The 11,712-nt window shown below is 33.4% G+C and overlaps 3 protein-coding genes across 6 annotated transcripts in view; 2 read left to right on the top strand and 1 right to left on the bottom strand.

Moving 5' to 3' along the window:
* Positions 1–2,738, top strand: part of LOC100179113 — a 3,342-nt gene extending 604 nt beyond the window's left edge. The window contains exons 2-6 of the mRNA XM_002126334.5: positions 230–427; positions 1,017–1,118; positions 1,177–1,287; positions 1,845–2,077; positions 2,419–2,738. Coding sequence (XP_002126370.1) covers positions 230–427; positions 1,017–1,118; positions 1,177–1,287; positions 1,845–2,068 — 635 coding nt within the window. The 3' untranslated portion in view covers positions 2,069–2,077; positions 2,419–2,738. The remainder of the gene's footprint in view (positions 1–229; positions 428–1,016; positions 1,119–1,176; positions 1,288–1,844; positions 2,078–2,418) is intronic.
* Positions 2,739–3,463: 725 nt separating this feature from the next.
* Positions 3,464–6,736, top strand: LOC100176330 (solute carrier family 22 member 5-like). 4 transcript variants are annotated; one of them, XM_018811782.2, is made up of 12 exons: positions 3,464–3,913; positions 4,033–4,094; positions 4,186–4,279; positions 4,411–4,514; positions 4,633–4,787; positions 4,839–5,010; positions 5,064–5,163; positions 5,238–5,341; positions 5,401–5,615; positions 5,682–5,864; positions 5,905–6,049; positions 6,116–6,736. In XM_018811782.2, the coding sequence occupies exons 1-12, from the start codon at positions 3,722–3,724 to the stop codon at positions 6,153–6,155; spliced, it is 1,566 nt and encodes a 521-aa protein (XP_018667327.1). In that variant the 5' UTR covers positions 3,464–3,721; the 3' UTR covers positions 6,156–6,736. The 4 variants fall into 4 exon arrangements, with proteins under 4 accessions (XP_018667327.1, XP_018667326.1, XP_018667328.1 ...); XM_018811781.2 differs by having other exon boundaries at positions 4,165–4,279; XM_018811783.2 differs by lacking the exon at positions 5,682–5,864 and having other exon boundaries at positions 4,165–4,279.
* Positions 6,676–11,181, bottom strand: LOC100181450 (eukaryotic translation initiation factor 3 subunit D-like). The gene is made up of 10 exons (XM_002126101.5): positions 10,891–11,181; positions 10,588–10,725; positions 10,140–10,412; positions 9,572–9,742; positions 9,107–9,331; positions 8,631–8,757; positions 8,297–8,436; positions 7,755–7,900; positions 7,319–7,520; positions 6,676–7,038 (listed from the first exon to the last, which is right to left on the bottom strand). The coding sequence occupies exons 1-10, from the start codon at positions 11,011–11,013 to the stop codon at positions 6,919–6,921; spliced, it is 1,665 nt and encodes a 554-aa protein (XP_002126137.1). The 5' UTR covers positions 11,014–11,181; the 3' UTR covers positions 6,676–6,918.
* Positions 11,182–11,712: the final 531 nt, after the last annotated feature.

Here is an 11,712-nt window from a genome sequence, read left to right as displayed (position 1 = left end):
TCCAACCCAGTGTCACTAATGGTTGTCCAAATTATCAGCCATACATAAAAAATCAAAAAAATCCGCCCCCCAAAAAATAATCACCCACAAAGTAACATACATGGTAACTCGTAAGCTGGCACGAGGTGTTAAACCCGTGTAATAACGACTGTCGTTTTCCGGCCACGCGAGGATAAAGTAAGTTACATTCATTCATTCATATTTAACAAAAAATTTTACTTTGTTTTAGCCACACCATCGCCAAGTAATCCAAATGTGGTCCGACAAACTACTTTGCCCCCGAACATGAAACTGCCGGCAGGAATTACGATCAATAACATTCCTGCTGATTGTAGATTTTACACACATCAGTGGGACAATAAAGGAAAAGTTGTACAGTCTAATTTACAGATTGGAAATCAAAATTTTGATGTTACTGGCCAACCATGTGAGTATACTAATATTCATTAACTGCGGTTGTATTCGTTTTGAATGCAAGGTCTCTAATTTTGTTTTCTCTAAGACAAAGCTACAAGCCATTGTAATATTCTTTTTTTATTTTTTATTTAGGATTCTTATGCATAGTTTTAACAATACATTGAATGAATAAATGTAACTTGTCAATGTCAATACACCTCGTCCCAGTTTATGAGTTACCATGTTTGTTACTTAGTGGGTGATTACAAATTGGTTGTAAAATGGATGTACCACTTCTTATGATCTTGGCTATATTAAGCTTTTCAGCTGAAGCTATTGGTAATCTATTTTGAGTAGTATTTATTAATGCTTAAAGACACAACTAATTTATAGTAGTACATTGTATCATTTTAAAGTATTTTATACGGGGGCAAAAAATAGGCCTAATATCTAAAATGTTCATTTAACTACATTTTGTATAGTTTGCAATGTTCAACCATAAAGTTTAGCGGGCACAAAGTGTATGAAACAGAACACCTATGGCTATGATATAACGACTGTCTTTAGCTGTTTGCCCCACCACACAAGATAAAAAACTTGCATATTTTTCTTTTACACAGTTCATAAAGTGGTTGACAACAAATTTACCATTACTGGAAGTAATGTGGGAAATATGATTGTTGGACCAAGGGGACCTGTCAACATTACTTCAAAACAAGATGGTAAGAATTCGCATTATAATCTGAAAAAAAAAAAAATTTATTTACAAATATTCTTCAGTTTATGAGAAGGGGGCGAAAAAAACAGCGATTGGAATATCAGGTGGTGAATTTACAAATACAAACATTGGTGGCAAAGCTGTATACAACAATCAAGGAGCTGTAATAGCTGGTGAGTATTAAGTATGAACTTATGTGCTTGTTGTGACATTAGTTTTTTTTCAGAGAAAACAAGTTTAAGGCACAAAATGTAGTCCTAACCTCACAATGTAAAATGTAATATTGTTAAACAGAAAGCTGTAGTCAGTGTCTTTTGACAATGTAACATGTGTCTCATTAAATTCCTCCTGGTGGTGCCATAGCATAGAAATGTAAATGATTGGGGTTCTAACAAAATATTGTAACAGTGTTTTAGTCTAATCTGTGAAATATTTAAGCAGTGGCTATTATGCAGAATAGCTTACTTATTAAACACATGGAAACAATGTGTTACAGGTTAGTAACAGTTTATGTATCGACTGTATTCTATACAACTAAGTTTATTGTTCCATACCTTTATATATTCATGTTACTTAAATCAATTTTATTCTATTTTGTCATTTGCGCGTACAAAAATATAATAAGCGCAAATGTATGTTACTATGTTTCCAATTGTTCGATCAGCAATTTTTATCCACACCAATCAAGTTGGGCTGTTTATATTTATAATATACATTTCTTCTTAATAAGGTGGTGGTTCTGGTGCCTTAAGAAGTGAAACAATTAAACAGATGTGGGCGACGTACAATGTTAGTAAGGCATTGCTAACAATACTAAAAAAAGGAGTCACTACTGAACAGCTCACACAACTTTTGCAAAAAGGATTTACGCTGATAACAATCCTCAATGCAGTGGAAAAGAAAGCAGATGAAAAACAAGTGCAAAATCTTGTAAATTCAATGCTTAATTTTTAAACCATTATGGTGAGTTTACCCTTTCATTGGATGAATATGAATGAATGAATAACTTATTTATCCCCACAATTTGTTTTTTAATTTTTCGGTAATGTACGATTGGCAATTCATACAATTCATAAGTGACCACTAGGTTGAAGCAATTTCTGTTAAATGTATTTTCGAATAAAACACATGCCCCTAATGATAGCATCAACTGGGCTAGAGGCAGGCGAGCTAACCACTTTACTACAGCGTGGGATGTGTATTTATAAAATGACAACATATTTATAACAGCTTATTTTTTAAGGGCTATAAATTGGTCAAAAGTTTCACATAAACCTTATTTTTTTATATTTCTATTTGTTTAGCACTTAAGCTCAAAGCAAGTCAACTCCATTATCTTCACTGAAACAACTTTTTACTGTACATAGTTTTGTAAAGTAGTTCAATATATCAAATACACTAAATCAATGTAATGTTTACTGTAAATGTAGTTTTTATGTAGTTGTATCATTATTAGGTTTGTTCATTGTGTGATATACGCTACGAGTGTGTGCTTGAGATTTATAACCATATTATCCCTTTTCTATGGTATGTCCACATATTATGTTATTTCCAGCTGGACTTCGGCTTTTATAAATGAGCATTGATATATTTTGAATGTATATACTATGGTAATTTTTACATTGCTTAATTTTTTTGAATGTATATAGTAGGATGGGGAAAAAATGGGACACCTTTTCATTCTATTTTCTCATCCCATTTGGTAGTAAACAAAGAACATTCAAAGAATTATTAAACCGTATCCTCATGACTTCCTTAGACCTATGTTAATTGTTTAAAACACGATCATGATATTTGGATATTATGTGTTAAAGGTGTCCCATCTTCCCCCATTCTACTATATACTAATGGTAATTTTTACATTGCTTAATTTTTATAGAGTTTATTGCTTTTACAATTGTTTGAGTGAATGTGATAGTGTGTGTTCCTTTACTTATTAATGTTTTTTTTCTTTATAATTTCTTCACCTTTTTATTAATAACATTTTAATCTTAAAAGTAATGTGTTTTTTTTCTGAAAAGCAAATCGGTGTCTAAAATAAAGTTGTATGGAACAGATACAAATTATTATTTGGTAATTAAGCATGTACATGAGTTTGTAGAGCAGCAGACATTTGAACATTTGAATGAATGAAACTCAGTATAGCAGTGAAAAAAAATGTTATCATCTTTACAACCATTGAACCATAAAAAAATATTGTGCAGAAGAAAAATGTCTGTTTTGCCTTTGTTAAAAAACAGGAACTCACTGCGCTTATTGTTATAACTTGGTGTAATTTTCATGCATTAGACTGCAAACCTTTTTATTGGTATTAGAATTTAAGAATTAACAGGCAGTTGGTTGTGAAAAAGTTTAAAAGTGTATTATTGTTGTTATACTTTATACAGTGATATTTTAACAAAAAATGGGGAAAAGCTGCATTTATTCTATAGCTTGATTGAAGGTTGGATTAATAAAAACAGCTAAGAAATGAAATTAAAAGCAAAACAACAGTTGTTAATATTATTTCTGAGTTCTTTAGCAGTATTAATTTTGACTTTAAATAAGAAAGCATAACAAAATGGCAACCATTATTACTGTACATTATAAGCAGGAATATATATTAAGATGAAAAATGACAATCACAAAATTCGGTGTGCGCCAGAGAATACTGGTATTAGTTTATCAAACCCAGATGAAGTGTTGTTTGGAAAACGAGCCAAACAGAGATTACCTGTTCTTGCTATAATGTGTTCTTTTGTCTCGTTCTCAATATTTGCTCCAATTTTTGTCACCTATACTCCAAAACATTACTGCAAGGTAAATGAGTCATGTAGAATTATAAATACAATGCTTGCATGTTGTTAAAAAATTGTCACACTTTTAGTTTCTATGTACACAAAAAAACTAGCAGTAAAATAGTGCTTTTTGTATTTCAGTCAAACAGCTGGAACACCTCCAATGGAATCAAAGTTAATGGAAATGTGACAAAATGCCACAGGTTACTTAAATATCTACAGTAATTATGATGCTTAAACAAAAGGTTTTGTTTAAATTACTTCGACTAACAGATTATCCTGGATTTCCAATAGTACTGAAATGGAAAACATCACTCTGTACGAATATGAATCGTGTCCTGGTGAGTTGGTATACGATAGGAGTCAAGGCAACAGTATGACAATTGAGGTACAGCATTTACAACTCGGCTACCTTATTTATAGTTGCAAAATGCATAACAAATAAAAATTGTAAAATGACCGTTTTGTGCATGACTGCTAACAAATTATTATTTTGTTTTAAATTGAACCTTTTTTTAGTTCAATTTAGTTTGTGATTCATCATGGAAAAAACCTGTTGTGGCATCATCAATCTTACTGGGATATTTCATTGGTTCTATAATAGGTTCTCCAATTTCTGATAGGTAAAAATATTATGCCATTAATGATTTAAGAAATTTATTGTACTATTTCAAATTTAAAGTATGGACAGAATTATGTTTGACTGTGTATGGTTATTTTACCTAGAAAATAATATTTTAGGTATGGAAGAAAGACAATATTGGTTGCATCGATTATAATTTACGCCATTTCCAGTTTGTTCTGCTCATTTTCAGTTTCTTTCCTAATGGTGTTAAGCAGTCTTTTGTTTGTTGGTATCAGTACACTCATTATGTACTACACCGCATTTATTTTAGGTAAGTGGTAAACGCCACTAAATGAGATATAATTTAATAATTCATCTTTAGCACAGGAGATGGTGCCTGTCAATAAAAAGGCAATTGCAGCTACTGCCATGAATTTGGGTTACATTTCTGGGTATCTATTTCTCACTTTAAGCTTCTATCTTATTCGAGACTGGAGATGGCTGTATCGTCTCACTTCAATTATTTCTGCAGTTTATTTCATCCCTTTTTTATGGTAATTGTATAATATACAATTATTCTCTGTTTTAAACTTGATTTTAACAATAGGTTTGTTCCTGAATCACCAAAGTGGCTGCTCAATAATAAATCGAAACAAAATTCAACAACTTTTAAAACTAAGAAGTTGCAAGACCTTGAAGATAAAGATGTACAGATGCAACTTTATATTTATCTGCTCAATAAAAAGTAGATATCATTTTAACCTGCACTATTATTAAACAGGTTAACACCGGACAGTTGGACAGCAGGGTCCGCAGATGCTGCCGTTTCAAATTGTTACAAAATTCAATTCTTGTCAAACGCTGTGCTTTGATTTGCCTTATGTGGTATGTGAACTGAACAGTTGTTTGACTTTCTGCAATGTAATAACCTGTTTTACAAACAGGATTGTATGTAACCTTGGTTTCTACATACTCAACTTAAACACTTCTAACTTGGGTGGAAGTATTTTTGTCAACAGTCTGGTTGTTGGTTGTGTGGGAATGGCCTCCTACCTATGCGCTATGGTCTGGCTAAAAAAAGTTGGAAGAAGAAAATCATTTGCATGCTCACTAACACTATCCTCAATATTTTGTATATGTAGCCCTTCCATGAAAATAGGTATGTCAACTATTGTACACTGACATATTCATGTTTTCTGTTATAATTACCAATTGTAATTTTTAGTTCACATAACAGCTGGAATGGTGTTTTCCATGGTGGGAATACATTTCATGACCACTAGTATTAGTATAGCAGTAGTTTGGGCAGGTGAACTGTTTCCAACTTCACTTAGAAACAGCTACTTAGGCCTAGCTTCTCTTTCGTCTTCTGTGTTTACGATTGCCACTCCATTTGTTGTATATGCTGGTAAGATGTACAAATTAAATTATGGGTAATGTATTTCCAGGAGAGGAATTAAGCTACTCTATTCCATTCTACATTGCTGGCTGTTTGGGAGCAGTGACAGTAGTCCTATCTCTTCTGCTTCCTGAAACATTAGAAACTGATCTACCAAACACAACGGAAGAAGCCATGGCTTTGGAAAGCAAAAGGTATAAGAAGTTAATTTAATTTAACAGACAAGTTTTAGATTTTACAAATTAACATTTTTTTCTAAGAATGAAGATATTCCAACAACTGAGGTTCGGAAAAGCTTAATACATATGGAGCAGTCTGTGTACAACTTCAAGCATTTGCATTATACTAAAATTGAATGCCATTTGAAAACTGTGCATATTTGTTCGGCGCCATAGCACAGTTGATTGGCATGCTGGCCTCCAACCCAAAGGTAATGGGTTTAAGGCCCGTCGTTGCTACCAGTACACGCATGTGTCCTTTGGCAAGACACTTAACTGCAATTGCTTGAATTCAATAGTCACTAATGAGTTATCCAAATTATCAGCCACACATAAAAAAACTCCACCACAAAATAACATACTTGGTAACTCGTAAGCTGGCCTGAGGTGTGTAAAGTGAGAAGTTACATATGAATAATGCTGAGTTCAGGAAGTTGTGTTCAGAGGCATAAGCAATCCCAAATATTTATGGTCTGAACGACCATACCAATTGACTTTATATTGTTAATGTGAATTATTGTGGAAAAAATATTATTGGATGTCTTATTTAACTGTTAGAATTTTTCTATCACCTTCCATCTAAATTGTGAATTCTAAAACACTCTCTTAATGTTAGCATTTATTTACTTAGAACTTTTGCGATCAATACACCATTTCGCAGCTTTGCACACAATTTAACATCAGAAGACTAAATAGCATGTATGTGTCCTTTCCTATTTATACACAACAACAAACAAAAACTGCAGACATAACTTGGCCTTTTTTCCTTTGGCAAAATTTGTAAGTAGCGCTTGTCAAAGTACTTTGATGATCCCTTTATCCCAAAACACCAGTAAACAGTTAAATTATTTCTCCTCTTCATCACTGGACTCCTCCTCCCCACTATCATCATCTTCCTCTTCTTCATCAGAACTAAAGGTTCCTTCAGGAAGAGAATAGAGACGGATGACAGGCTTGTTGGGATCCTGGGAATAGGAATAATAATCATTTTTAGAATATTCATTTTCAAACGAATTAGAGTAATGTTACAACCTATTAACAAAAATACATTCGGTGGTAAAAAATACTGTTAACTTGTTTATTTTAGTATACCTAAACAATTTATTCGCATAGGCCTACCAACTGTACCATAAGTGGTATGCTCAACACAGGAATAGCCTAAAACATTTTGCTAACAAGTTAAAAGGCACCTTTTTGAAAAAGTATACAAATAATGACAAATTCTTCAAAGCAGATTGAAACTACCTTTAAAATAAGATATTTTCCTTCTTTCTGCTTCATACACAAGTCAATGATGCAACGTAAGATACCCCATGCGTTTGCCACCGATAAGTTAATCTGGGAAGCAAATTCCTTGGGAATAAACTGCTGGGTTCCGATCACAACATGCTTAGATGAGTCTTGAATGTTGTAACGAGAGACATATCCCATCTTCAAGTATTCAGATCTAAATTACAAAAGATGGTCACAACAATTTATTTTATGTGTTGGATTATCCGGGCCGATGGGCCGAAATCCCAGGTCCCAACAAGGACCTCACTCACATAGAATAGAATGTGTTCAGGTCAGGATTTCTTACAATTATAAGTAACTGCCAGCAAATAAAACTTGAAACTTTTAAACACATATGAATGTCACAATAACTAATTGCAACTGAAATACAAATATCTATATGACTTACCCAGCAAGCAAAGCACACATTGTCCACTTTGCCAACTTCGAGCTATTGTTCTTAAGCTCGGTAGCCAACACTGATCCACGCTGAGAATCCAACTTACGTCTCCATTCAACACCATTACAACATCTATAATCCCATTCATTCAGTGCCTGAACACAAAAACACATATTTAAACAGGTTGAACAGTCTGATCACTTCCCCAAAAAATATTTTCAAAATAACAAATAATTTGCAACTGCAATCATGTTCTACATTGTAATAATAGAAAATAGTGACATAAATTGGTATATTGAGAAATTCTCTCTGCTGCTGAGGTTAAATTACAAATTGCGTCTCTGCTGTTGAGGTTAAATTACAAATTCTCTCTGCTGCTGAGGTTAAATTACAAAAAAATTTCTACAGCTACCAGCTGTCATCTCACTAAATTTGAGAAAATTACCACAATAAAACTTTCCAAATACCAACGAAAAATCACACAAAACTTGCTATATGGCTTTCAAAATACTAACAACAAGAAAATCACATTGTAATAACTGACACATTACCTTAACATTAATGTAGCTGAGTTCACCACTGGAGGCAGTAAGCACAGCATCATGTTCAGTACGAGATACAAGCTCAATGTTGTTTCCTAAGTTCCATTTACGATAGCGATATCCAACTGAGGCAATGTTTTCAGTGTCACCTGAACAAAATTATAAAATAAAAGATGGTACACAAAAAGTAACACGAAACAATTTTACGTTATTTTATTGATGGAGTGTTTTTTATGTATTTAAAAATAGCCAAAGGTCAAAATCACAGACTTGTATAAAAGTTATGTTGTTTTTATGCTCTTAACACTGTTGGGGTATAATATGTAACATATGTTATATGTACCTTGGACAAATGGATTATTCTTTTCAAACTGATGCTTATCTCCTTGCTTCAAAACTTGCTGGGAGAAATTATGATTGATGTAAGTTGCTTCCATGGCAAGATTATGTGGAGAGTTCATTCCTTCATCCTGGTAAAACAACATATGAATTACAATGTGCTTAGTAAATGGATTTATAAATTTTATATAAACACAAGCTGTAACAGAGATAGTTTTTTACAAATGTGTGACAAATATTTCTGTAAAAAATCTTAATTCCTTCTTCATAATTTAGGGTAGGGAATGAGTTGTGCGTACAAAAAAAGTAATTATAAATTCAAACCACATTAATGGTGAAGGAGTTTACATGTGTGTGAGGTCCTGCAGCGGGTACGCCAAGTGTCCTGTGATTTAGGCCAGGATTGTCCAATTACCCCTATTCTATTCCATTACCCCTACATAACTAAATAAAAAAACTTTCTACCAAGTTATATTATACCTGAGGCGGCTCGTTTGCTGTTTCACTAACAGTGAGAAGATCAAAATTGGAATCATCCCGTTTATCAAAGAAGAGCTTATTCTTTCCAACCCTCTGAGCAATGATGTCCCATGAATACTGGGATCTAGTGCAGCACATAAGAGTAGCAAGAATGGCATCTGTTGCATATACATTGCCATTGCTCTTAGCCAACTTTCTAATGATTGGGTCATCAGTGGTTGTAACCTGGTTTAACATTATTGAATGTTTTATAGTTATTTTTTTTAATTAAATATTATGGTGTAAATTATTACTCTATACATACATAATACATTGAGAATTTCTTTAACAATACAGAATATACAGAAATAGAAATGTATAGGATAAACACATTCTTTAATTTCTTATACATATTTTCAAATTTGTATAGTTTTTGGGAATAACAATACAAATGTTTATGTGCTGGTGTTAGAAATATACCAATACCTTATGAAATTCTTTGTTGAAACGTTTGAGCGGTTTCTCAGCTTTCACCGACACCCTGTCATAAGCACGATCATAGCTCAACAACTCTCCACACTTATACAGATCAACCGGATCTTCGATGTCTGGAAGTTTCAACTTCGATAAACGATTGAAATCCATCTCTTCAAGCACCTAATAGTAATACCAATTAAAATTTTAAATTCTTTGGCAGTGGAGGGCACCATCTTAACATTTTGATTATTGATCAAAACAGTTTAATTAACAGTTTTTGCCAGAGAAAACATATTTTATACTTTTTCACAAGATCTAACATGTTAAAAGGAAGTTACACTCGTAGTGGAAACCTCATTGATTAATGTTGCGAATAAAGTGTAATTTGGGTGTAGGCTGCTTGTTTTTCAAAACTTTGGTGGCACCTTTGGATTACATTTTAGCATTTCTGTCAAATCAATACACCAATTAATTTTTGTTGGTATGCCCCTTTAACAAAGATAGCACTGTCATATGTTCAGTTTTACTGCAACATTATCCAAACAAACTAAGATACAAAAATACCAATCCCACCCACCTCCCAAGTCTCTCCAACATTAACTGAAGCATCTCTTCTCTTCTGTTGATTCTGCATTTGTCTTTCCTTCCATCTAAACCTGCTTTGTCCGTATTGCTTCTGCATGTTTCTCTGCATCCTTTGGCGTTCTCTCTCCTTACGTTTCTCAAGCTTGGTGAACGGTTTCTGATTGTTAGCATTACCACCAGCTTCTCTCTGCTGTCGTTGTTGCATCTGGCGCTGACGAAGTTGGTTGAACCGGAAACGGTTCCGTTGATACGCCGGCTTCTGAATCTAGAATGAAACGCAATAAATTATTTACAATTTATTCTGTATTTTAGATTTGAATATATGCTAACATTGTTAAGTACGATGGAAGCAGTTTTAAAAGCAAGTTTAATACAAGAATGCGAAAAAAACATGTTAAGTTGCGGACTGCGGCATATATTATACTGTGCATTCGACATACTTTGGTATTATCCACCAATCGAAAAGTACTTTCATCTTCTTCATGGAAATATGAGTATTGATTTCCATAACCAAATTGAGAGTTGTACTTGTTCATGTACCTTCGGTCCTGATAAGTGTTACCACTCCAATCTGAAACCTACAAACACCACAAATGTATCTATGTAACATTAATCTTTAAAATACAAAAAAAGTTTTTTACACAAAACTAATTGTATTGTAATACTGTGTTAAACATTGTACAAATAAAACAGTCAATCAAACCAAAAATCTGGAAACAAAAGTTTTAATATGCCTTATTTACCTTTCCGAGCCGATCCCCTTTACTAAAAGGTTGAAACGGCATGTCTTTAAACTTCTCAGGGACGCTCCTTGGACCCCATCCCTCAGGATTATCTTGAATAGTGGGTGGAATGAAGTGAGCCATATGTAACTCTAGCTGCTTTAATACCAGTATATGCAATTCTATATTCTCTGCAAAATGTAAAAAATGTTCACATACGGCAAACCGTTTTATAGGTTAATAGGTATGAAAAGCACATTCGTAACAGTTTAGTTATTTCACTTGCAAAAGTACTTATTTACTTGTTTTCGTGGGATATTTTGTACCGACAAAAACAACACGGTAAAGTAAAAATACGATAATATTATTACGTTATTGCGTAACACGCGTTTCTTATACGGCACCAGCTGTGTCAATCTTATTAACGATTATAGAAATCGTAGATTTTAGGAACACATGGGAAACAATAGAGATCTTAAACATAAGCAAAATTTACTCATTTGTTTTTTGTTTTGCAAACGTCTTAGCATTAGGAGTTGTCAAAATAAGAAATATATGAATTAGTTCACGTCTACAAGCGATATCTTTCAGTATTTCAGAAAAGGTAGATTCTGACTAATGTGCAATTGACAATCGAATGTAAATATGTCTGTGGTTTCGCCTGCGCGTGTACAACGAATGCTGTGTATGTGGTCATGTGGATGTTGTATAATGTTCAAAGTGTAATGTTTGGCAAATACACGTGCATACTTGCGTGTGTAGTGTATACCTCATGCGAGTTCAGTCTCACACTACGTTGATCCGCCCGTGTGCTATGTCACGATGACAACTAGATTATTATTT

This window comes from Ciona intestinalis, chromosome 4 (assembly GCF_000224145.3).
Source record: "Ciona intestinalis chromosome 4, KH, whole genome shotgun sequence".
NCBI lineage: Eukaryota > Metazoa > Chordata > Ascidiacea > Phlebobranchia > Cionidae > Ciona > Ciona intestinalis.
This window is presented reverse-complemented; position numbering and strand designations above follow the sequence as displayed.